The sequence below is a fragment of the Pollachius pollachius genome (assembly GCF_949987615.1).
Source record: "Pollachius pollachius genome assembly, chromosome: 20".
Lineage (NCBI taxonomy): Eukaryota > Metazoa > Chordata > Actinopteri > Gadiformes > Gadidae > Pollachius > Pollachius pollachius.
The window spans coordinates 8,769,738-8,796,687 of record NC_136953.1 but is presented as its reverse complement, the minus strand read 5'-3'; the positions used below and the strand labels follow the sequence as shown (position 1 = coordinate 8,796,687).

General features: G+C 43.2%; 1 protein-coding gene and 2 long non-coding RNA genes across 6 annotated transcripts; all 3 read right to left on the bottom strand.

Annotated features, from left to right (window-relative positions):
* Positions 1-2,984: 2,984 nt before the first annotated feature.
* ccdc171 (coiled-coil domain containing 171) lies at positions 2,985-16,574 on the bottom strand. 4 transcript variants are annotated; one of them, XM_079758100.1, is made up of 22 exons: positions 16,529-16,574; positions 16,004-16,081; positions 15,659-15,824; positions 14,793-14,955; positions 13,963-14,141; positions 13,647-13,793; positions 13,087-13,158; positions 12,798-12,934; positions 11,649-11,787; positions 11,294-11,381; positions 10,533-10,648; positions 10,297-10,386; positions 9,108-9,365; positions 8,734-8,892; positions 8,533-8,613; positions 7,903-8,383; positions 7,596-7,724; positions 7,225-7,403; positions 6,838-6,978; positions 6,590-6,706; positions 5,846-5,959; positions 2,985-4,196 (listed from the first exon to the last, which is right to left on the bottom strand). In XM_079758100.1, exons 2-21 carry the CDS (start codon positions 16,072-16,074, stop codon positions 5,846-5,848), a joined length of 3,027 nt encoding a protein of 1,008 aa, XP_079614226.1. In that variant the 5' UTR covers positions 16,075-16,081; positions 16,529-16,574; the 3' UTR covers positions 2,985-4,196. The 4 variants fall into 4 exon arrangements, with proteins under 4 accessions (XP_079614226.1, XP_079614228.1, XP_079614227.1 ...); XM_079758102.1 differs by having other exon boundaries at positions 5,914-5,959; XM_079758101.1 differs by having other exon boundaries at positions 4,136-4,155.
* A 476-nt stretch (positions 16,575-17,050) lies between these two features.
* LOC307091187 lies at positions 17,051-18,658 on the bottom strand. The gene is made up of 3 exons (XR_013812712.1): positions 18,590-18,658; positions 18,012-18,355; positions 17,051-17,864 (listed from the first exon to the last, which is right to left on the bottom strand). It is a non-coding gene; the product is annotated as an uncharacterized lncRNA (long non-coding RNA).
* Positions 18,659-23,103: 4,445 nt separating this feature from the next.
* Positions 23,104-24,711, bottom strand: LOC307091186. Its single transcript, XR_013812711.1, has 3 exons — positions 24,643-24,711; positions 24,065-24,408; positions 23,104-23,917 (listed from the first exon to the last, which is right to left on the bottom strand). It is a non-coding gene; the product is annotated as an uncharacterized lncRNA (long non-coding RNA).
* Positions 24,712-26,950: the final 2,239 nt, after the last annotated feature.

Below are 26,950 nucleotides of genomic sequence, written 5' to 3'. Positions count from 1 at the left end.
CGAGAGCACAGCTAATATTTTGTGTGGGTTCTCTTAATTAAATGGTCCAACAGTCTTACATGGTGGACTCTCAGCCTGAAAAAAAAAAGACTAAATAAACGTCACTTGTTTGTTTAAAGATGGTGAGTTTGAACATTATTTAAAAACCTGTGCTTGCCAAGTTTTAATTCTGCCAACCTGTTACCTGTGTCTACCCTAAAGCCTCTTGTCTGTCAGCTTATACTGATAGAACCATATTTTAACTATACTATATCACTTTATAGTAATATTATAGCGCAAGTCACTAGCACTAAAGGGTTAGGGGTTCTATTCCCAGTGTAGCTTAGTAGGTAGAGGAAAGCACTAAACACACACACATATATACATTGGGGCAAAAAAGTATTTAGTCAGCCACCAATTGTGCAAGTTCTCCCACTAAAAAAGATGAGAGAGGCCTGTAATTTTCATCATAGGTATACCTCAGCTATGTGAGACAAAATGAAAAAAAAAATCTAGAAAATCACATTGTCTGATTTTTAAAGAATTTATTTGCAAATTATGGTGGAAAATAAGTATTTGGTAAATAACAAAAGGTCATCTCAATACTCTTTTTAGTCTTTACAAGGTTTTCACACACTGCTGCTGGTATTTTGGCCCATTCCTCCATGCAGATCTCCTCTAGAGCAGTGATGTTTTTGGGCCTTCGCTGGGCAACACAGACTTTCAACTCCCTCCAAAGATTTTCTATGGGGTTGAGATCTGGAGACTGGCTAGGCCACTCCAGGACCTTGAAATGCTTCTTACGAAGCCACTCCTTCGTTGCCCGGGCGGTGTGTTTGGGGTCATTGTCATGCTGAGGACCCAGCCACATTTCATCTTCAGTGCCCTTGCTGATGGAAGGAGGTTTTCACTCAAAATCTCACGATACATGGCCCCATTCATTCTTTCCGTCACACGGATCAGACGTCCTGGTCCCTTGGCAGAAAAACAGCCCCAAAGCATGATGTTTCCACCCCCATGCTTCACTGTAGGTATGGTGTTCTTTGGATGCAACTCAGCATTCTTTCTCCTCCAAACACAACGAGTTGAGTTTTTACCAAAAAGTTCTATTTTGGTTTCATCTGACCATATGACATTCTCCCAATCCTGTTCTCGATCATCCAAATGCTCTCTAGCAAACTTCAAACGGGCCCGGACATGCACTGGCTTTAGCAGGGGGACACGTCTGGCACTGCAGGATTTGAGTCCCTGGCGGCGTAGTGTGTTAGCAATGGTAGCCTTTGTTACTTTGGTCCCAGCTCTCTGGAGGTCATTCACTAGGTCCCCCCGTGTGGTTCTGGGATTTTTGTTCACCGTTCTTGTGATCATTTTGACCCCACAGGGTGAGATCTTGCGTGGAGCCCCAGATCGAGGGAGATTATCAGTGGTCTTGTATGTATTCCATTTCCTAATAATTGCTCCCACAGTTGATTTCTTCACACCAAGCTGCTTACCTATTGCAGATTCAGACTTCCCAGCCTGGTGCAGGTCTACAATTGTGCTTCTGGTGTCCTTTGACAGCTCTTTGGTCTTGGCCATAGTGGAGTTTGGAGTGTGACTGTTTGAGGTTGTGGACAGGTGTCTTTTATACTGATAAGGAGTTCAAACAGGTGCCATTAATACAGGTAACAAGTGGAGGACAGAGGAGCCTCTTAAAGAAGAAGTTACAGGTCTGTGACAGCCAGAAATCTTGCTGGTTTGTAGGTGACCAAATACTTATTTTCCACCATAATTTGCAAATAAATTCTTAAAAAATCAGACAATGTGATTTTCTGGATTGTTTTTTTTCATTTTGTCTCTCATAGCTGAGGTTTACCTATGATGAAAATTACAGGCCTCTCTCGTCTTTTTAAGTGGGAGAACTTGCACAATTGGTGGCTGACTAAATATTTTTTGCCCCACTGTATATATATATATGCTGCTATGTCTTTTATTTTTGTTATTGTGCGTGCGTGTCATGCTGACCAGTTCTTTCTTGTAATAGAGGTGGTTAGCCTCAATGAGATGCCATGATGTTATAGCTATGTAGATAACATCATGCTTTCTCATTCCTCAACCAGAAGGCCCTATGTTGACAAAGAATCAAGAAAAACACCAAACTATGGTTGCCCAATAAATAACATAACATTTGTGTCTGAGTTAACCATATCAGTTAAAGTTATATTGCAATATGTACACTAGTCCATATCAGTTTATAGTAATATTGTGATATGTTATCTAGACCATATCAGTTTATAAATATATTTTATTGTTTAACAAAACCAAATTAGTTTATAGTAATATAACAATATGTTAACTAGACCATATCAGTTTATAGTTATATTATAATAGATTAACTAGATCATATCATAGTCAATTACCATTAGTTAACTAAATCAAATTAGTTTAGAGTAATATAATATGTTAACTAGACCATTATATAATTGCACATGATGTGGTTCAATCTGAGGACATGCCCTGTCTTCTATCAATTTAAAAGAGGAATCAAAGGGGTGGACCAACGCAATTGTGGTTCATACCGCTGACGACTGTTGGAGCATTTCATTCAGAGAACCCACACCAAATATGAGCTGGAATTTTACTTATGGTTTTACTTATTTCAACTTGAATTTAAAAGTTCACATGTATCGAGTCAGTGATTAATAAATACAGAATAGTCAAGAATGGATTTCTTTACATCTGATAAAAAAATTGTCAATTGTGCGCAGTGCAAGTGAACATTGACTTGTAGCACCGGCTGCAAGCAAGGTGATCAATACACATAACAGATCTCAAGTCTTTTATCACACTAGGTGGGAGGAGAAGGATGAGAGATTGGGGGAGGAGAGACTTATAATAGCAGTAATAATACTACCATTATATAATAATTGTGTGTGTGTGTGTGTGTGTGTGTGTGTGTGTGTGTGTGTGTGTGTGTGTGTGTGTGTGTGTGTGTGTGTGTGTTTCTGTGGCTTTGTTGGGTTTTACTCTACATTTCGACAGCTTGGGACACAGTGTTGCTGCAGTGGAGTTACCAGGAAAGTGAGACAAAGATCATAGGATGATCAGTCTTTTGCTCAACGCAGAAAATGGAAGATTTTATATAAATATGTTAACTAGAAATATCAGTTTATAATAGTGTTATAATATGTAAACTAGAACATCTCAGTTTATATTACAATAAGATAACCAACTTGACCATATCATTTTATAGCAATATACAGAATGTTAACTTGACCCGTCAGTTGAGGGAGAGATCCAGGCCGCAGAGATTAAGAAATGAGACCAAAATAAAATGCAATTATATATATATATATATATATTTACTTCCATTAAATTCCAACATGTTCCATTATAATTTTCGGTAAGTTGTCATTGTGCCTAATTCAATTGAACAGTACAGGAGCAACTGGGTGTCATTAACCCAACTATACTTGCCCAAATTAGCTTGATAGATTTGTTTGGTTCGTTTTTTGACTTGGCACAATAGTATAGATGTGATGCTGTTACAACAGTTTGAACCTGTGAGATTTTCACTGTATTAAATCAACTGTTACCCTTTTTATTCTTCAGAATGGACCCACAGTTGCAGTGTTTACTCGATTTGATGCGGCACATCGCATCACACCCCGATTATGTCTTCTCAGAGAGCACAGCCTGTCTCAGTTTAAAAGAGGAACCAGAGGGTTGGACCAACGCACTTCATACCGCTGCGTGGAAACAGAGACGACTGTTGGACCATTTCATTCAGAGAACCCACACCAAATATCAGCTGGAATCCCGTAAGTGTTTTATGAACTCTTCACTCTTTAACAACTCTGCCAACAACTTTTAATATCGACACATATCCAGTGATGAGTAAAAGCAGATCAATAAAGAATTGGATTACTTCACATCTGAAGTAAACGGTAAATTGCCTGTCTGCATCAGAATTAACATTTGTGAATTCACAATTTGTTATTTTCCAGAAAACATGTTTGTTCTGTAATTGAGATTAATCTGATTCAAATAATATTTGCTGTTAGTTGGACATCCACTCATCTGGTTCACTGTTTTCCTGCTCTGTAGATCTGCAGCCTGTGATGATGTCATCAGTGACTGGTGGCTGTCCATTGGCTCTTGTCATTCTGCTTCTCGTGTCCATGGATCCTACAGCCACTGAGGTGGTGGACAAAGTCAGCGACTGTGCTGAATTCTTCCTGGAAGGAACCCCACCAGAAATACGACGAGTGTTGGAGCAGGGGAACATTCAGGACCAGAATCGCTACAAGCCCATATGCCAAACAAAAATCCAAAACAACGATGGTGTCAAGTGTTATGTCAAGAATTTCATGACACTCTATGACAGGGTTAATAAGATCCCAGTGTTTTCCGCATATAAATACAAAGGACACAAAGGGACGCGACCCCAAAACCCATCTTGGAGGATTCATTCACAGGTAATTTAATATTTAATTTATAACTAAAATAAGGACATTAGTTAACTGTTACTATGTGTAATTAAGTATGTAACTAAAATAGTAGCTGTTGTTGTTAATGACTGGCAATACGTTATGTATTGAACTAGAACGACTTTAGAGCGGGCAACTTAAATAAACCTTGATTTCTCTCTTCTTTGCAGCTTGGAGATAACCAGGCTTTAAATAATGACTACCAGACTACCAGAAGTAATGATTATAATAGAGGTCATTTGTTTCCATGTTGTCATGCAGAGAACAGAGGTGCTATAATGTCCACATTCACCCTGACCAATGCTGTGCCACAAGTTAAAACATTCAACAGCGGGAGCTGGAACAGAATGGAGAAATGCATCAAATGTGTGATGGATAAATACTGTTTGGACAAAAACAACAATCCTGAAGCATTTGTTGTGACTGGAGCAATTCCCAGTAAAGACGATCATCTCAACAACAGGGTCAATATTCCACAAACTCTCTGGACAGCATTTTGCTGCCATAACCAAATGAATGACTATTGGTTAGCAAGCGCACACTGGGGTGCCAACTCTAGAGACAATACTGAGATATTTATAAATACCAGAACTTTATATGACATGAATTTAGAATTCAACTTTTCAGTTATGCCCTTTGCAAATACAAATTGCCTACACGCCTCTACAGGTAGTCAGTATTATCCTGATGTTGAAAAAGATTGTGACTGTCCTCCCCAACCTTCCAAACCTGGCATCCCTCGACGTAAAAATAAGAAGGGTTTGAAGGCTGCGGCAGTGGGGAGCCACATTCAGTCGTAACATCTACCAGAGGATCACAGTTTAACAAGCTTGCAACGCATCTCCAGATGCTGAACCACAACATGCTATACTCTGGAGCTAACAGACTCTGTGTACCAAAAGCCTATATAGTCTCTTTCTTTAAAGACATATTTACTGGGTATTGTAATGGATAGTACCTCTTTCTATTTGATGACAGTTATAACAAGTGTTCTTCTTGCTCTCTCTGAATGAATATTTTAATCTTTCCTGCTTCTGTCCACATCTTCTGTATGATATAAATAAACAGATTCTGTGAATTTTTGTGTTTTTTATTATCTCGTCACAATAATGTGGACCTCTTAGTTACCAGGTAAGGGGATTTATATCATGAATGATAGGCACAGTAACACAGATGTTAGGAGATAAACCTCTCTTTTAATATCTCTGCTGAAGGGTTAGGCTTAAATCAGCTGTGTTGATCAGAAGGTAGAGCATGGCACTAACACTGCAGGGTTAGCGATTCTATTCTATGCAGCTCACCAAGTATAGAGGCCCTCAAAACAATTTGGAAACGCAAACAATTCCTATCCTCTTTCCTCATACATATATAGTGTAAGTGTGTGTGTATAAGTGTACCTATGGGAGAGAATGTTGATAGTCCTCCAGCTCTCTCTTCTCCCTCTGCATGCCAGAGATGTGCTTACCCAGAATCCTTAGAGCCTGGTCCTTACGACGCAACTCCTGACGACACTAGAGAGAAGTGGAGAGAAATAGAGGGAGAGAGCACAAGAGATAGACAGAGAGAGAAAGAGAGACGGAGAGTGAAATATATACACTGTAGATATGTATTACCTAACTCTGCACACGTGTGTCTACCTATTCCATTGCAAGAGCTCCCTGCATATCGCGAGGGCCAAGGGATTGTGGGAAGGCTCGTGTGCCGGCGTGGGATGGCCTCACACTGAAGGTAATTGATGCTGAGTGCGGCGCGCGTTCTGCCATGCGATTGGACCATTGACATTCAGTGAGTACTGGCGGACCTGAGCGACTCGTGTTGAGTTCCCATTTCAGTGAGTGGGAGCTGTGGCCAGACACAGGGTCACTCGCTTGGAGGGGCCGGCCGGTCATGATTGAAAACGCTCCTCATTCACTTTGAATTGAAAGGGATATCGTGCGGGGCAAGGTATTCTGGGAAGGCCCACGTACTTTGAGGGCGTGGGATTGGCTCAAATTAACGGTACAGGTCAAAAGTTGTACTTCAGTTTATGCAAATGAGCGCATACTAGTGGTCTTCGGTTTTAAGCACATTGGGTTGTGTTGCCTAACACCCCATCTATAACACGTGTGTGTGTGTGTGTGTGTGTGTGTGTGTGTGTGTACCTGGTTGTGTGTGTGGTTCTGAGCGTGTTGTTTCTTCAGAAGCATCTGGAGTTGTTCTTCCCTGTTCAGAGCAGCACGGAGCTCCTCACACACACTGTTAAACCTCTCTGGTGGTACCTGCGCACGCGCACACACACACACACACACACACACACACACACACACACACACACACACACACACACACACGTAAGGGCAAACACTTTTCAGATCTGGGACGGTCCTTATCGATTGGAGGAGAGCCTCACCTGGTGGCTGCAGTCCTGGTGTCCTTTTGCCAACTGCTTCTGATTGGCCACTTCCAGCCTGAGAGCCCGCCTCTCCACCTCAGCCGAGTGCAGCCGTTGGCTGAAAACCAGGAAGTGCTGCTGGAGCTTCTCAACCACACCCTGAAACAAACAGTCAGCTTATCAATCTAGCTAAAGGCTAGCGTGTGATAGCTCATAGCTAGTAGCTACAGGCTATGAGTGTATGTTAGCTCCAAGCCATGCTATATGCTAGCGAGTCAGAGCTCTTATCTACATGCTAGCATGTGGTAGTGCTTCTAGCTAGAGGCTAGCATGTGGTAGCTCCTAGCTACAGGCTAGCATGTGGTAGTGCTTCTAGCTGCAGTCTGGGGTGTGATAGCTCCTTACCCTGCTACTCCGCTGCGTGCTAGCTTGTAGCCTAGCCAACCCGCGGCCCAGCCTGCTAGCCAGTGAAAGCTCCCTGTTGTCCGTCACAGGGAACAGCTCATCTGATTGGTGGAGAAGGGCATCCAAGAGGCGGGACAAACCACTGTTGGCGGCTGATTCCAGCTCCTGATGGGAGGATCCTAGAGAATGAGGACGGGGTCATCATCAACTACTGATGAGAAAGAATGTTAGAAGGTGTGTGTGTGTGTGTGTGTGTGTGTGTGTGTGTGTGTGTGTGTGTGTGTGTGTGTGTGTGTGTGTGTGTGTGTGTGTGTGTGTGTGTGTGTGTGTGTGTGTGTGTGTGTGTGTGTGTGTGTGTGTGTGTGTGTTACCAGTGTGTGACAGCAGCTCCTGTAGTCCGGACATGGAGGAGCAGAGTAGGAGGTGGAGAGGTTTGGAACGAAGCCAATTGACGCACAAACTACCTGGCTCTTCATCATCCTCCTCCTCCTGATCCCTGTCTGAGAACACACACACACACACACACACACACACACACACACACACACACACACACACACACACACACACACACACACACACACACACACACACACACACACACGCGCAGGGATGATGTCATGATAATGAAGGCACAGGGCTGGTGGGGGGATAATGAAGCGCCGTGGATGACCTCACCTGGAGTGGGCGTGGCCAGGCGGGGGGGCAGCCTGACGCACAGCGCCCCCGGCCCTCCGTCCAGACGCACACACACGCGCGCCGCGGCCGCACACACACGCATCCGGTTGAGCGCCAGGAGCGCGCACGTGCCCACCCTCCACCGCCTCAGGCCCCTCCCCCTGCCTCTCTCCACCCCCCCCTCCTCCTCCTCCTCCTCGCCCCCGAGCGCCGACGCCAGCCGGCCCACCTCCTCTTCCAGCTGGTCCCGGGCCTCCTCCCGGGGCCGCTGCCGCAGCAGCACCTCCTTCTGGAGGCGCAGGGAGGCGCAGCGGCGCCGGCACTCCAGCAGGACCCCCGCCAGGAGGGCGCATGCTGCCAGCAGCCCCGCCCCCGCCCGGCGCTCGCCCTCCAGGACGGCCTGCACCTCGCCCAGGTCAGAGGTCAGGGAGGAGCACTGGAGCTGGCTGCAGGAGAGACGCTGCTGGAGGGAGACGCAGAGCTGGGGGGGGAGAGGGAGAGAGAGACAGAAAGACAGAGAGACAGACAGACAGACAGACAGACAGAGAGAGAGCTGTAATCAATCGTCTGTAAAATAAATCTGTTATTGTCCATCTCTAGTGTGTGTGTGTGTGTGTGTGTGTCCTCTACCTCTTCTCTCCGTCTCATACTGTCTTCGTGACGAGACACACACTTCTGACTCTTCTGCAGCTCCTGTACACACACACTTAGCTAAAGGAGAGAGAGAGAGGAAAGTTCTGAAAGTTCTCTCATCATTCCTCGCTCGCTCGCTCTCACGCACGCTCTCACGCACGCACGCACGCACGCACGCACACACACACACAAACACACCTTGTCGTTGGCGTTGCTAAGGTCAAGGGTCAGTCTGTCCACCCGCTGGGTGATGACATCACAAAGCTCTGCCCAGGTGAAATTAGCCATGATGCTCTGGGGCGGGTCACAGCCAACCAGGAGATGCTGATATAGACAGTAGAGGAAAGACAAAGACTTCTACAGACAGAGAGACAGGTAGATGAAGGGACAGACACAGACAGACAGACAGACAGACAGACAGACAGGCAGACAGGGGGAGTTAGTGTCTCTTAGTTTTAGTTTTTAGAACTAATTCAAGTTTTTATACACACGCAAAGAAGGAGAGGATACGAGAGGTAGGAAGAGAGGAGGGAGAATAGAGGTGAGGATACGAGAGAGGAGAGAAGAGGGACCTTGGTTTCCTTATGGTAGACGTCGGTTATCTTTTGGACTTCAATCTGCCTCTCCTCTCTTTCTCTCTCGCCCTCCATCTTCCTCTCCTTTGTCACTCTCTCCCCCTCCATCTTCCTCTCCTCTCGCTCTCTCTCCAGGGCAAGTCGGCTCTGCTCCAGCTGCCCCTTGAAATCTTGGCTCCACTTTGACCAATCTGAGCTCTCCTGTTGCAGACGCATCACTTCCTGTTTTTGGGTTGAAAGAATCATCTCCAATTCCTAAAGAAAAACAAAAGGAGGGGGAATAATGAATATATAATTGATTTTGCAGTTTGATGCGTCCCAAAACGTAGTGACGGCATTTCTCAAAGGTTATGGTTGAATATGAGAAGATGTGTTTGTGTGTTTTTTGTGCTCAAGTTGCAGGCAAAGAGTGAAATTTGCGAAACCGTAGAATGGACGACAATGGTACACAGTGTAACACCCGCTTGTTCAAAACTGAGAATACAGAAGTGAGTGGTCTATATCCTGATATAGACCACTCTAACCTGCTGTGTTGTTATGATATAGAACACTCTATAACCTGGGTATGTTATGAAATAGAACACAATGACCTAGACTGTTACTATGATATAGAACACTCTATAACCTGGGTATGTTATGATATAGATCACTCTATAACCTGGGTATGTTATGATATAGAACACTCTATAACCTGGGTATGTTATGATATAGAACACTCTATAACCTGGGTATGTTATGATATAGAACACACTATAACCTGGGTATGTTATGATATAGAACACTCTATAACCTGGGTATGATATGATATAGAACACTCTATAACCTGGGTATGTTATGATATAGAACACTCTATAACCAGGGTATGTTATGATATAGAACACACTATAACCTGGGTATGTTATGATATAGAACACTCTATAACCTGGGTATGTTATGATATAGAACACTCTATAACCTGGGTATGTTATGATATAGAACACTCTATAACCTGGGTATGTTATGATATAGAACACTCTATAACCTGGGTATGTTATGATATAGCACACTCTATAACCTGGGTATGTTATGATATAGAACACTCTATAACCTGGGTATGTTATGATATAGAACACTCTATAACCTGGGTATGTTATGATATAGAACACTCTATAACCTGGGTATGTTATGATATAGAACACTCTATAACCTGGTTGTGCTGTCTCAGGTCTGAGATGAGAGCTCTGAGGGCTTTGTTCTCCTCATCGATTTTCTCTGAAGCACAAAGGAGATCCTGGACCTGAGACACACACACAAACACACACACACGCACACCAGTGATTCTGCTTGTCCATTTAAGAAGAGAGAACATGTGTATCTGAATGACTAAATGTATATCGGAGTGTGTATATCTGAGTATGCATTGGATTGTGTATCTGTGAGTACCTGTTGTGTAGCTATTTCCAGGTTTTGATGGTAGTGATTAAGAGTTTCTGTGAGATGTTCCAAGACTTCAGCAGAGGAATTATCATTCACTTCCTGTGTGGCTGTGACACACCTTCCTGTTGAGTCCACATACATTTTAAATAACATTCTTAACACACAAAATCATTGGGTCCATGTACAGCAACCTACATGTACAGTAACCTACATGTACAGTAACCTACATGCACAGTAACCTACCTGTACAGTATCCTAACTGAACAGTATCCTACCTGAACAGTCCTACCTGTACATTATCCTACCTATAGTAACCTTCCTAAACAGTATCTTACCTATAGTAACCTACCAGTACAGGTCTCAATTTATATTATCCTAGCTACAGTATAGTAGCCTACCTGTTCAGTAACGTATCTGTTCAGTATCCTCCAGCATCCTGGACACAATACTTTTGTACAGCCTACCTGTACAGTAACCTACCTGTATAAGTATCCTAGCTATAGTAGCCTACCTGTTCAGAAACCTACCTGTACAGAATCCTACCTGAACCGTATCCTCCCTGTACAGAATCCTACCTGAACAGTATCCTACCTGAACCGTATCCTACCTGTACAGAATCCTACCTGAATCGTATCCTACCTGTACAGAATCCTACCTGAACCGTATCCTAGCTGAACCATATCCTACCTGAACCGTATCCTCCCTGTACAGTATCCTACCTGAACCGTATCCTACCTGTACAGTATCCTACCTGTACAGTATCCTACCTGTGTTGTGGTGCTGGTCAAGGGTCTTTTTGATCTGCATTGTACAGCTCACATGGAGCTCTTCAAGATACACCTGTTTCTTACTAGACTACACATATAAACACACAAACACACACACACACACACAGACACACACACACACAAGTTTACTCTTCTCCAGTTCATATATGCGCATCTGATAGTGATCTAGCAAGAAGTTATGGTCATTTACAATCATTATGCGTGTCTTTGTGTCTAGACACGACCATTAACAAATAATGTACAAAGGGGCAGAGAGAGAGTGTGTGTGTGTGTGTGTGTGTGTGTGTGTGTGTGTGTGTGTGTGTGTGTGTGTGTGTGTGTGTGTGTGTTCTACCTGCTTCAGCAGTGAGTGTGTATGTGCGTGCTTTTTCTTCTCTTCCTCCAGCCTGTCACCCACGTCAGAGGTCGCCTTCCTCTCCGTCTCCAAGGCAACGTTCATATCAGATTTAAACTGCTGGTACTGCTTCTCTAACCTACACACACACACACACACACACACACAGACACACACACATACACACACGCAACATTTGCCTCATGTAAACACTGAAAATATTCTATCGTCATTCTGTTGACAGACAGACAGAGAGACATACGAGTCCACTATGTGTGTGGTGTTGATGACAGACAGACAGACAGGTCTTACATATCCAGTGTGTCTGTTCTTTATGAGAAACAGGCAGACAGACAGACCGTCTTATATGACCACTGTGTGTGGGATTTGGGTCATGATGACAGACAGACAGGTCTTGCATGTCCACGGTGTGTGTGGTGTTGATGGCAGACAGACAGACAGACAGGTATTACATGTCCACTGTGTGTGTGGTGTTGATAGCAGACAGACAGACAGATAGACAGGTCTTACATGTCCACAGTGTGTGTGTGTGTGTGTGGTGTTGATGGCAGACAGACAGACAGGTCTTACATGTCCACAGTGTGTGTGTGTGTTTGGTGTTGATGGCAGACAGACAGACAGGTCTTGCATGTCCACAGTGTGTGTGTCATGTTGATGACAGACAGACAGGTCTTAGATGTCCACAGTGTGTGTGGTGTTGATGGCAGACAGACAGACAGAGAGACAGACAGACAGGTCTTACATGTCCACAGTGTGTGCAGTGTTGATGGCAGACAGACAGACAGACAGACAGACAGACAGGTCTTACATGTCCAGTGTGTGTGGTGTTGATGGCAGACAGACAGACAGACAGACAGACAGGTCTTACATGTCCACAGTGTGTGTGGTGTTGATGGCAGACAGACAGACAGACAGACAGACAGACAGACAGGTCTTACATGTCCACAGTGTGTGTGGTGTTGATGGCAGACAGACAGACAGACAGACAGAAAGACAGACAGGTCTTACATGTCCACAGTGTGTGTGGTGTTGATGGCAGACAGACAGACAGACAGACAGACAGGTCTTACATGTCCACAGTGTGTGTGGTGTTGATGGCAGACAGACAGACAGACAGACAGGTCTTACATGTCCACAGTGTGTGTGGTGTTGATGGCTCGCTCCACCTCTCTGAACTGAGACCTGAGGAGCTGTAGGTCACTGAGCGCCTCCTGTTGGCCAGACCTGGCAACAGCAGCCTCTCCCTCCAGGGCCTGGACACGCACCTACACACATTATATAAATCTACTAGCAATACTAGATTTACACAAACACACATATATAAAGGATATAACAAACCAACCCTGTGTGTGTGTGTGTGTGTGTGTGTGTGTGTGTATGTGTGTGTGTGTGTGTGTGTGTGTGTGTGTGTGTTTACCTTAGCTTCTATGTGAGCCGCTCTCTCTGCCTCAATGTTGGACTCCAAACACCTGATTCTCAGGATCCACTGCTACAGAGAGAGAGAGAGAGAGGGAGAGGGGGAGAGGGGGAGAGAGACATAGATAGATAGATAGATACATGATCTCGGGGGAAAAAAACTGTTTTCTTGGTTACCATGAACTGCTGTCATCACATTACAGACTTAGGTATTTTCATCAATGTATAGACGGCATTGTATTGCATCTTTCCTTGTAAAGCCTGATAATGGAATGATAAAACGCTATTTCCAGAGGAGTATTTGTTGTTTTGTTGTTGTTTTATTTTGCGTAGATTGCAACCTCACAGCTAATTGTAACTCAATCCCATCCATACAACCTTTAAACAGTCAATGACATTTTTTCGCAGTTACCATTTTGTCTGTGAATGGACGTTGTCTTAGTAGCATTCACATAAAACCTAAATTCGATCATTTGTTTGGACGTCAGATTCATGTTCTAATAGGTTTAACAGTCTATGGTCCATTCTCTCACTCTCCCCCTCTCCCTCTCTCTCGCTCACCTCCTCTTGTCTTCTGCTCTCCTCCTCTCTCCCCTGTAGGAGGTGCAGTTTGCCGGTCAGCTCTGTGAGGGCCTCGTTGTCGTTCTCTCTCTCTCTCTCCGCCTCCTGCAGCCTCCTCTTCACCTCCTGAAAGGCATCCTCCTTCTCCTGGAAAACCACACACAGTTACACACAGTTTGAGTGCCTTTCTTTTTTCTCGTGTGTGCGCATTACCTTCAGGAGTGTGTGTGTGTGTGTGTGTGTGTGTGTGTGTGTGTGTGTGTGTGTGTGTGTGTGTGTGTGTGTGTGTGTGTGTGTGTGTGTGTGTGTGTGTTACCTTCAGCAGTGAGTGCAGCTGCTGGCCCTCTTGGGTCAGCCGGAGGTTTTGTGCGTGTGCCATCTTCTTCAGACGTTCAGCTTCACTCACTTCCTGTAGCAATGCATGCTGGTCCTGTTCTCTGGCACGCAGGCCCCCCTCCACCTCAGAAGCCCTCTCTTCCAGCTGCAGCACACGCTCTACACAACACACACACAGAAACACACAGACACACACACACACACAGGCTAAATCTTCTCCAGGTTATACAATACTAAGCTGATAGTGATCTAGTATGTAGTGTCTGTGTGTCTATATTTGTGTCTATGTCGGTGTATGTGTGTGTGTCTTTGCACGTGTGTATATGTATGTGCATGACGGATAATGTGTCTCTACGAATTAAATCGATTACATAAACGTATGAGTTATCGCTGCATTATGTTGTTAATGTATTTGGTTCCATTTTGATATCGTCTCCTCTACAGCCTCATTATGTTTGATCTGGAGTCAGTAGGCCGCAGACCATTCTATATACCAGTCAGAAACAACATGCGAAACGATTCCATCAATGAAAGTCTAGACGCACCATGAATGAAAGGTGGAGCACAAGTTAAGTTGGAGTAACATGTACTTGTAAGTACATGTTAATACACATTAAGTGCACGTTAAGAACACGTGACATGTGCCAGGCGGTCCCCTTCAACATGTACTCGACATGACGTCTGCACCTGCTTTACATGTCGTCTGTGTGTGTGCGTTTTCCAAGCCGTTGGAGGAGTGGTGCAGTGGTCACCTTGTGTTTCTAACAGCCCCCATACGCGTGCGTGTTTGCGTGTGCGTGTGTGACTCACCCCTCAGCGTGTGGTTGTGTGTGGTGAGGGTGGCGCTCCGCTCTGCCTCTCTGTCCGTCTGTCGGTGACTCAGGGCCAGCTGGTACTCCAGGCTCTGTCGCTCCACCTCTCCTCTCTCCAGCTCCGCCCGTAACCCCGTCAACACCGCCTGCAGCCCTGAGACCTACACCACACCCTCATCACTACCCCATCTGAGACCTACATCCCACCCTCATCACTACCCCATCTCTGACCTACATCCCACCCTCATCACTACCCCATCTGAGACCTACATCCCACCCTCATCACTACCCCATCTGAGACCTACACCCCACCCTCATCACTACCCCATCTGAGACCTACACCCCACCCACTTCACTACTCCATATGACGTAAGGTTCGTAAGTAGCATGTGAGTGAGTGAGTGAGTGAGTAGCATGTGAGTGAGTGAGTGAGTGAGTGAGTGAGTAGCATGTGAGTGAGTGAGTAGCATGTGAGTGAGTGAGTAGCATGTGAGTGAGTGAGTAGCATTTGAGTGAGTGAGTGAGTGAGTCAGTGAGTCAGTGAGTAGCATGTGATTGATTGAGTGAGTGAGTGAGTGAGTGAGTGAGTGAGTGAGTGAGTGAGTGAGTGAGTGAGTGAGTGAGTGAGTGCGTGAGTAACATGTGAGTGAGTAGCATTTGAGTGAGTGAGTGAGTGAGTGAGTGAGTGAGTGAGTAACATGTGAGTGAGTGAGTAGCATTTGACTGAGTGAGTGAGTGAGTGAGTGAGTGAGTGAGTGAGTGAGTGAGTAGCATTCAAGTGAGTGAGTGAGTAAGTGAGTGAGTGAGTGAGTAGCATGTGAGTGAGTGAGTGAGTAAGTGAGTGAGTGAGTGTGTGGATTTTACTTCATGATTGTTGGCAGCAATCATGTCCAGCTTGTCTTTCTCCAGCTGTTGCACTCTCCATCTCTTCTGGCCCCAAACATCTGCTCCTCCTCCTCCTCCCTTTTCCTCCTCTTGACTCTGTCCTCCTCGCCTCCTCTCCCCTCCTCTCTGCTTCAGCTCCTTTAAGCTGAAGAAAGACAACTTCCAATACATATATATATACATGTATACTACTAAACATATATAGTATACATAGTATACTATAGTCCATACATAGTAAGAATTAGTTAAGATTTAAATGATTACAATTTAAATTATTCGAGATTTTAAAGACTACGTTTTTAATTGAGTAGAAATTTGAGCCACCTTGTTGCCTGCGATCGCAGCAGGTCTTGGCTGGCCTCTTCAGGTCCTCGACCCTCTGGTTGGGTCGACATGACTAACCTAAAGGAATGAACACATGACGCATTGTGTGATCTGAGTCCTGTTCCTAGTTTGTGTTATGTGTGTTAGGTAGACGTCTGTAGGAAAGTAGTTTAATAACATACAGACTGGACAACAATGGCATCACGTCTTTCTAAATGAAAAGTCACGATACGACACTTCATTTACACGAAGGGTCGTATCGTTAACTAACTCTATATATAACAAACAATAACGTTGTTTATATTGTATATCGCAGAAGTTAAACAAAAATGAGGGTAATACTATGACTTCTGAAGAGCTTATGGTTCCCATGCCAGCGGAGCCATCACAACAAAGAAGTATAGGTCTAGATCCAGCGGACATTTGGCCAACACAAGTCGCGGGTCATGTATAAATATAAGGTCAAAAGAGAAATATACGTTGTGTGCTCATTGTATTGGCTGGAAACAAAACAACAACACTTACAAATGCTTATTGAAAATCCCTTTGAATCTGACGCCGTCTTCGTCATACGAAGGCTGAACGTACAGTGGACGCCGGGACAATCTTTGTTAACAACCAATCAGTGATCCGAACTTGGTATGGGCGGGAACTCTCTCCTTTAACAACCAGTCAGTGATCTGAACGATTGTAGGGGTGGCTTTTTGCAGTTAGCAACCAATCAGTGATCCGAACGTTGTATTCGGACTTTGAGGAACAATTTATGGTAATGTGGCTTTTTAAAAAAAGTTTCTCAATGTTTAGAATTTGTTATGGAGAGCTCCTTACATTCCAAGGTTTTAAGTTCAGCTAAATGTTAACTACAAACAGGGAATAAAACCATTGAACCTGCAGTGTTAGTGCCTTGCTCTACTTGCTCTACTCAGCTACACAAGAAATAGAACCCCTAACCCTGAGAGGTTTATCATTCATGATATGAATCACCTTTCCTTCTAACTAAGAGGACCACATATCTGTCACGAGATAATAAAACATATGTAGACACACTCAATATCTATTGCTTTATTTTTTACAAAAGTACTTGTAATTTCATACAAAGATGTGGGCTGAAAGATGGAAATATTCATTCAGAGAGAGCCAGAAGAAGACTTGGTAGTACTGTCCTAAAATAGAAAGAGGTACTATCCATTACACCACCAAGTAATTACGTCTTTGAAGCAAGCGGCCAACTGTTTAGGGTGTTGCCGTGGGACTGTTGCCGTTTGCGTGGCCATTTGCGTGGCCGTTTGCGTGACTTTTTGCCTAACCTTTTGCCTGCCTTCCTGCGGACATGAGTCTTTGGGGAAGGACGATTAGGAGTTATACTGCTAAACACAGTACGCAACTCACTATCTGTAGTGTGGAGACATTTATCAGGAAAGGGATCAACTCTCAAACTTGAATTCAAGTCTGCCACAGTTTTGGCCTCCAATATTCCCTTAACGTTGGCACCCCAGTGTGCGCATGCAAACCACTTATGCAGAACGTTGCTATAGCAGCAAAATGCTGTCCAGAGAGTTTTTGGAATATTGACCTCGGTTTTTTTCATATTTTTATCACTGGGAAACGCTCCAGTCAAAACAAATGCCTCAAGCTTATTGTTTTGGTCTAAACAGTAATTATCCATCACAAGTTTGACAAGTTTCTCCATTTGACTCCATCCTCCGTTATTGAATGAGGGAACTTGTGGAACTCTATTAGTCAGCATGAAGGTGGATTTCTGATCATCTTCGCTGTTTGCATGAAAACATGGAAACAAATGGCCTTTATGATACGAACTACCCTTATAGTCCTTTTCTGAAGACTGGTATTGGGCATCAAGCTAGAAAGAAGAGAGAATTCATGGTTTATTTAGGTTTCCTTCTATTATTTCAATAACTTAATATATTGTAATTTACAACCAAATATACTAGTTACATACTTAATCACATATACTGTCATCTTAGTTACAAATAAAATATTAAATTACCCCCGGCTCAGGCTTCCATTTGTCTGTGCATCTCCCTTTTTTGTGCCCTGTGTATTTATATGCAGAAAACACTGGGATCTTATTAACTGTGTCATAGAGCGTCATGAACCTCCTGGTATCAATATATGTCTGGCAAATGGGCTTGTAGCGATTCTGGTCCTGAATGTTCCCCTGCTCCAACACTCCTCGTATTTCTGGTGGGGTTCCTTCCAGGAAGAATTCAGCACAGTCGCTGACTTCGTCCACCACCTCAGTGGCTGTAGGCTCCATGGACACAAGAAGCAGAATGACAAGAGCCAATGGACTGCCACCAGTCACTGATGACATCATCAGAGGCTGCAGATCTGCAGAGCAGGAAAACAGTGATAATAAACCAATCGTGAATTTAAAAATACGAATTCTGATGCAGACACGCAATTTCCCATGTTTATATCAGATGTGAAGAAATCCAATTCTTTACCATTCTGTATTTACAGAATTTTATCACTGGATACGTGCGAATGTTTAAATTCTAGCTGAAATAAGTAAAACCAAGTTGGCAGAGTTGTGGAAGAGTGAAGAGTTCATTAAAAACTCACCGGATTCCAGCTGATATTTGGTGTGGGTTCTCTGAATGAAATGGCACAACAGTCGTCAGCGGTATGAACCACAAGTGCGTTGGTCCATCCCTTTGATTCCTCTTTTAAATTGATAGAAGACAGGGCGGGTCCTCAGACTGAACAACATCATGTGCAATTATATTAGGATCTAGTTAACATATTACACTTGGCGCTGCTCAGCGGCTGACACGCATGCCGGAGCTCTGTTTGGCCATGTTTGTTTTTCTGTTTCGGAGACACGATCTTAAGTGTTGGTGTTAAATGTGCGCGTGCTTGCGCTTCATAAATAAGAACGCTATATTCTGATGCGGACAGCGATCAAAACATGTCTTGTTTCCGACTTTTATTGGTGATAAATCTGCTCTGGCTTCTACTGATAAGAACTGAATCCTCAAAGATCACCTACGGGAGAGTGGAGCTAGTCCAGTTGGGCCTAGGGCTAGGGCCAAATGTCAGAGGCCTAGGGCCTCTGACATTTGTATATGTCTGGCATATGGGCTTGTAGCGATTCTGGTTCCGATTTTTCCCCATAAGCAATACTCCTGGTATATCTGGTGGGGTTCCTCCTAGGAAGAATTCTTTACATTCTTCGACTTCGTTCACCACCTCAGTGGCTGTAGGATCCATAGACACGAGAAGCAGAATGACATGAGCCAATGGACAGCCACCAGTCACTGATGACATCATCACAGGCTGCAGATCTGCAGAGCAGGAAAACAGTGAACCAGATGAGTGGATGTCCAACTAACAGCAAGCAATTATTTGAATCAGATTAATCTCAATTACGAATATACAGAACAAGATTCAAATATGTTTTATAGAAATAAACCAATTATGAATTTACAAATATGAATTCTGATGCAGACGTAAATAAATGTTGGTTTTGATAACATGTGCAGTTGTAACAGTCACAACAGTTTAGTATTGGAGACAAACCTTCTCCAAAAGACTGCTAGCTTGTTGAAAGGACGGAACCTAAGCTCGTCTTCGCTAGGCGAAGTACAGGTTGAGTGTTGATTCCATCAGTCTTTTTCACCAGCAAGTTTATCATGGTTTCATGTTATCATGTTATAGGTTTTGTTATCGGTTTGTGTGTGTATTCTTTAACATGTAGTTGAAAAATTTCCTGCTGGCCAACACTGGCACATTTACAGAAATGTAGATTAATGTGCACTGTCCTTTAAATAAATAAATGAAAAATGAAATGTCAATTGGAAAATGCCACAGATTGGCCTTTCAGCCGATGTAAATACTTTATACAGGACCGATAGTTTGTAAGCGTGGTAAAGGAGTGTGTCATGGGACTGTAAAGGTCATTTTACATTTAACGCATTTGTTCATCGGGATTCTGTCGGTCAATAAAATAGTTTGAAAAAAAAAATGCTTTACATATAATGCGCTTTTTCGCCATGGGTAATTCGCTAGGCGTCCGATCTTAAAGGACCTTTGGTTAGATAAGGGACTGTAACTGTCACAAAGGACAATTAATGTGATAGAGGACTCTTAAGTGTGGCAAAGGATCATAAGTGTGATAAAGGACTGTAAATGTGATAGACGACTGCATGTTGGGATTAAACACGAAGCCACCAATGGACAAACCTGCATGAGGCCGTGGCATGTTGAGTCGTGTGCTCCGTATCCCGTGGGTGTATTTTATTTTGGCCTCATTTCTTAATCTCTGCTGCCTGGTGGCCAATTGTCAACTGACGAGGTCTAGTTAACATTCTTTAATATTACTATGAAATGATATGGTCTACTAGTTGGTTACCATATTGTAATATAAACTGAGATGGTCTAGTTAACATATTGTAATACTAAACTGATATTTCTAGTTAACATATATTTCTATAAATTTTTCCAGCTTCTGCTTTGAGCAAAATACTTATCATCCTATGATCTTTGTCTCACTTTCCTGGTAACTCCATTGCAAATTGTGTCCCAAGCTGTCCAAATGTACAGTAAACCCAACAACAAAGGCACATAACTTAAAACAGTTAAACCACAAATTTCATAATGTTTTTTCTCGGTTGGGCGACGGTAGTCATTGGTGTTTTTCTTGACCTTCCTCAAATGTAGGGCCTACAGTTTGAGGAATGAGAGAACATGATGTTATCCATATAGCTATGTGGATAACATCATGCTGTCTCATTGTTTCTCTATGTACTTCTTGGTTGTCACTGCCAAATAAGGACATGTTACTTTTATGTGGCCTTTATTTCTACAAGACTCATTCTGGCTAAGAACCTCTATGACAAGAGGGAACTTGTCAGCATCATTCACACACTCTTACGATTAAACACATAATATATGCATAATATATCTATATCTAATATAGATATCAACCAATCAATCAACTACTTCAGCCAGGGATCTCCTATCAGCCGGCGCCAGTTCGTCGTTACGTCTACCCATTCTCCCCCTGTCACCGGACCCCTGCCTGCCTGACTACCTGCCTGTCGTCGAGTCCTTGCGTGCCTGACTGCCTGCCTGTCACCGGACCCCTGCCTGCCTCACTACCCGCCTGTCGTCGAGTCCTTGCCTGCCTGACACCGGACCCCTGCCTGCCTGACTACCCGCCTTTCGTCGAGTCCTTGCCTGCCTGACTGCCTGCCTGTCACCGGACCCCTGCCTGCCTGACTACCCGCCTGTCGTCGAGTCCTTGCCTGCCTGACTGCCTGCCTGTTACCGGACCCCTGGCTGCCTGACTACCCGCCTGCCTACCAATAAATCCCGTTTCCTTTACCCCGTCTCTGCCTCCCTGTGTTCAGCACTTGGGTCCCCACGTCCTGTTCCATAACACCTTCAGTCACTCATAAGATTAAACACAATATATGCATAATACATCTATATCTACATAGCTGTAGACCTATATATAGATATAAATATCAATATATGTTATTAAACATATATAAATTACTATTATTACAAATATATATAATTGTATGATATAAAATGATATCTATATAAGTATATATGTGTCTGTATTTATGCGCTTGTATGGTCTAGTTAACACAATGATAAAATGCATTAATATCTATATATAAAGAGGTGACCAAGCTTTTGGTGGGACCGAGCCGGTGGACTAGCGACCGCGCTGTGCTGCAGTGCTGCTGTAAACACACTAGAGGGAGACAGGCTCGCATTAGACAATGTTGCGTTATTTGAGAATATATCAAACCAGGTGAATATTCTATTGTTAGGAAATCATTGGTAACATGGACGGGTAAAATACTGCATCAATACTAGGATGGCTTTGTTCTTTATTCGGTTTCATAGCAACAGTGACACGTATAGAATCTTGACCCCTGACCACCAGAGTATCAATTGGAGCCATTACAATGTTACACAAAAAACTTTACACAAACACACATAGCAGAAACATCAAACGTAGTACTGTTCATTTCATGATAATGCGTGGATATTGAGGGATTCCTGGACAACTTTTAAGGTGCTGAAAATGTTTTTTGGATATGACAAAAAAATAAAGCTTTCTAGCTAAATTCACCTATAACTTGTCAGACAGACAGACAGAGACACACACACACAAACAAATTTGTTCATCGTGACTCTGTCGGTCAATAAAATAGTTATAAAACATTTGCTTCACATGTAATGCACTTTTTCGCCATGGTTTATTCGCTAGGGCCGGGCGTCCGATCTCAAAGGACCTTTAGCGTGATAACAGACTGTAAATGTCCCAACGGACAATCAATGTGATAGAGGACTCTTAAGAGTGGCAAAGGATTATACGTGTGATAATGGACTGTAAATGTGATATAGGACTGCATGTTGGTATTAAACACGAAGCAACCAATTGAGCCAACCTGCATGAGGCCGTGGCATTTTGGGTCATGTGCTCCGTATCCCGTAGGTGTGAGGTTGAGACCCGCCGCGCGGGACTGTCTGGAGATGACGGCCGCTATGAGGCCGGTGGATGGCAGGCCTACAGGAGGAGGGTCTCAACCAGAGCTCAGGCGTCAGATTCAATCCCTTTGAATCTGACGCCGTCTTCGTCATACGAAGGCTGAACGTACAGTGGACGCCGGGACAATCTTTGTTAACAACCAATCAGTGATCCGAACTTGGTATGGGCGGGAACTCTCTCCTTTAACAACCAGTCAGTGATCTGAACGATTGTAGGGGTGGCTTTTTGCAGTTAGCAACCAATCAGTGATCCGAACGTTGTATTCGGACTTTGAGGAACAATTTATGGTAATGTGGCTTTTTAAAAAAAGTTTCTCAATGTTTAGAATTTGTTATGGAGAGCTCCTTACATTCCAAGGTTTTAAGTTCAGCTAAATGTTAACTACAAACAGGGAATAAAACCATTGAACCTGCAGTGTTAGTGCCTTGCTCTACTTGCTCTACTCAGCTACACAAGAAATAGAACCCCTAACCCTGAGAGGTTTATCATTCATGATATGAATCACCTTTCCTTCTAACTAAGAGGACCACATATCTGTCACGAGATAATAAAACATATGTAGACACACTCAATATCTATTGCTTTATTTTTTACAAAAGTACTTGTAATTTCATACAAAGATGTGGGCTGAAAGATGGAAATATTCATTCAGAGAGAGCCAGAAGAAGACTTGGTAGTACTGTCCTAAAATAGAAAGAGGTACTATCCATTACACCACCAAGTAATTACGTCTTTGAAGCAAGCGGCCAACTGTTTAGGGTGTTGCCGTGGGACTGTTGCCGTTTGCGTGGCCATTTGCGTGGCCGTTTGCGTGACTTTTTGCCTAACCTTTTGCCTGCCTTCCTGCGGACATGAGTCTTTGGGGAAGGACGATTAGGAGTTATACTGCTAAACACAGTACGCAACTCACTATCTGTAGTGTGGAGACATTTATCAGGAAAGGGATCAACTCTCAAACTTGAATTCAAGTCTGCCACAGTTTTGGCCTCCAATATTCCCTTAACGTTGGCACCCCAGTGTGCGCATGCAAACCACTTATGCAGAACGTTGCTATAGCAGCAAAATGCTGTCCAGAGAGTTTTTGGAATATTGACCTCGGTTTTTTTCATATTTTTATCACTGGGAAACGCTCCAGTCAAAACAAATGCCTCAAGCTTATTGTTTTGGTCTAAACAGTAATTATCCATCACAAGTTTGACAAGTTTCTCCATTTGACTCCATCCTCCGTTATTGAATGAGGGAACTTGTGGAACTCTATTAGTCAGCATGAAGGTGGATTTCTGATCATCTTCGCTGTTTGCATGAAAACATGGAAACAAATGGCCTTTATGATACGAACTACCCTTATAGTCCTTTTCTGAAGACTGGTATTGGGCATCAAGCTAGAAAGAAGAGAGAATTCATGGTTTATTTAGGTTTCCTTCTATTATTTCAATAACTTAATATATTGTAATTTACAACCAAATATACTAGTTACATACTTAATCACATATACTGTCATCTTAGTTACAAATAAAATATTAAATTACCCCCGGCTCAGGCTTCCATTTGTCTGTGCATCTCCCTTTTTTGTGCCCTGTGTATTTATATGCAGAAAACACTGGGATCTTATTAACTGTGTCATAGAGCGTCATGAACCTCCTGGTATCAATATATGTCTGGCAAATGGGCTTGTAGCGATTCTGGTCCTGAATGTTCCCCTGCTCCAACACTCCTCGTATTTCTGGTGGGGTTCCTTCCAGGAAGAATTCAGCACAGTCGCTGACTTCGTCCACCACCTCAGTGGCTGTAGGCTCCATGGACACAAGAAGCAGAATGACAAGAGCCAATGGACTGCCACCAGTCACTGATGACATCATCAGAGGCTGCAGATCTGCAGAGCAGGAAAACAGTGATAATAAACCAATCGTGAATTTAAAAATACGAATTCTGATGCAGACACGCAATTTCCCATGTTTATATCAGATGTGAAGAAATCCAATTCTTTACCATTCTGTATTTACAGAATTTTATCACTGGATACGTGCGAATGTTTAAATTCTAGCTGAAATAAGTAAAACCAAGTTGGCAGAGTTGTGGAAGAGTGAAGAGTTCATTAAAAACTCACCGGATTCCAGCTGATATTTGGTGTGGGTTCTCTGAATGAAATGGCACAACAGTCGTCAGCGGTATGAACCACAAGTGCGTTGGTCCATCCCTTTGATTCCTCTTTTAAATTGATAGAAGACAGGGCGGGTCCTCAGACTGAACAACATCATGTGCAATTATATTAGGATCTAGTTAACATATTACACTTGGCGCTGCTCAGCGGCTGACACGCATGCCGGAGCTCTGTTTGGCCATGTTTGTTTTTCTGTTTCGGAGACACGATCTTAAGTGTTGGTGTTAAATGTGCGCGTGCTTGCGCTTCATAAATAAGAACGCTATATTCTGATGCGGACAGCGATCAAAACATGTCTTGTTTCCGACTTTTATTGGTGATAAATCTGCTCTGGCTTCTACTGATAAGAACTGAATCCTCAAAGATCACCTACGGGAGAGTGGAGCTAGTCCAGTTGGGCCTAGGGCTAGGGCCAAATGTCAGAGGCCTAGGGCCTCTGACATTTGTATATGTCTGGCATATGGGCTTGTAGCGATTCTGGTTCCGATTTTTCCCCATAAGCAATACTCCTGGTATATCTGGTGGGGTTCCTCCTAGGAAGAATTCTTTACATTCTTCGACTTCGTTCACCACCTCAGTGGCTGTAGGATCCATAGACACGAGAAGCAGAATGACATGAGCCAATGGACAGCCACCAGTCACTGATGACATCATCACAGGCTGCAGATCTGCAGAGCAGGAAAACAGTGAACCAGATGAGTGGATGTCCAACTAACAGCAAGCAATTATTTGAATCAGATTAATCTCAATTACGAATATACAGAACAAGATTCAAATATGTTTTATAGAAATAAACCAATTATGAATTTACAAATATGAATTCTGATGCAGACGTAAATAAATGTTGGTTTTGATAACATGTGCAGTTGTAACAGTCACAACAGTTTAGTATTGGAGACAAACCTTCTCCAAAAGACTGCTAGCTTGTTGAAAGGACGGAACCTAAGCTCGTCTTCGCTAGGCGAAGTACAGGTTGAGTGTTGATTCCATCAGTCTTTTTCACCAGCAAGTTTATCATGGTTTCATGTTATCATGTTATAGGTTTTGTTATCGGTTTGTGTGTGTATTCTTTAACATGTAGTTGAAAAATTTCCTGCTGGCCAACACTGGCACATTTACAGAAATGTAGATTAATGTGCACTGTCCTTTAAATAAATAAATGAAAAATGAAATGTCAATTGGAAAATGCCACAGATTGGCCTTTCAGCCGATGTAAATACTTTATACAGGACCGATAGTTTGTAAGCGTGGTAAAGGAGTGTGTCATGGGACTGTAAAGGTCATTTTACATTTAACGCATTTGTTCATCGGGATTCTGTCGGTCAATAAAATAGTTTGAAAAAAAAAATGCTTTACATATAATGCGCTTTTTCGCCATGGGTAATTCGCTAGGCGTCCGATCTTAAAGGACCTTTGGTTAGATAAGGGACTGTAACTGTCACAAAGGACAATTAATGTGATAGAGGACTCTTAAGTGTGGCAAAGGATCATAAGTGTGATAAAGGACTGTAAATGTGATAGACGACTGCATGTTGGGATTAAACACGAAGCCACCAATGGACAAACCTGCATGAGGCCGTGGCATGTTGAGTCGTGTGCTCCGTATCCCGTGGGTGTATTTTATTTTGGCCTCATTTCTTAATCTCTGCTGCCTGGTGGCCAATTGTCAACTGACGAGGTCTAGTTAACATTCTTTAATATTACTATGAAATGATATGGTCTACTAGTTGGTTACCATATTGTAATATAAACTGAGATGGTCTAGTTAACATATTGTAATACTAAACTGATATTTCTAGTTAACATATATTTCTATAAATTTTTCCAGCTTCTGCTTTGAGCAAAATACTTATCATCCTATGATCTTTGTCTCACTTTCCTGGTAACTCCATTGCAAATTGTGTCCCAAGCTGTCCAAATGTACAGTAAACCCAACAACAAAGGCACATAACTTAAAACAGTTAAACCACAAATTTCATAATGTTTTTTCTCGGTTGGGCGACGGTAGTCATTGGTGTTTTTCTTGACCTTCCTCAAATGTAGGGCCTACAGTTTGAGGAATGAGAGAACATGATGTTATCCATATAGCTATGTGGATAACATCATGCTGTCTCATTGTTTCTCTATGTACTTCTTGGTTGTCACTGCCAAATAAGGACATGTTACTTTTATGTGGCCTTTATTTCTACAAGACTCATTCTGGCTAAGAACCTCTATGACAAGAGGGAACTTGTCAGCATCATTCACACACTCT

Coding starts and splice junctions, on each gene's coding strand:
- ccdc171 (XM_079758103.1), bottom strand. CDS start 16,074: ATGTCGACCCAACCAGAGGGTCGAGGACCTGAAGAGGCCAGCCAAGAC. Junction 8,893..9,107: donor TCTACCATAAGGAAACCAAG/GTCCCTCTTCTC, acceptor CTCTGTCTGTAG/AAGTCTTTGTCTTTCCTCTA. Junction 6,707..6,837: donor ACCAGGACTGCAGCCACCAG/GTGAGGCTCTCC, acceptor GCGCGTGCGCAG/GTACCACCAGAGAGGTTTAA.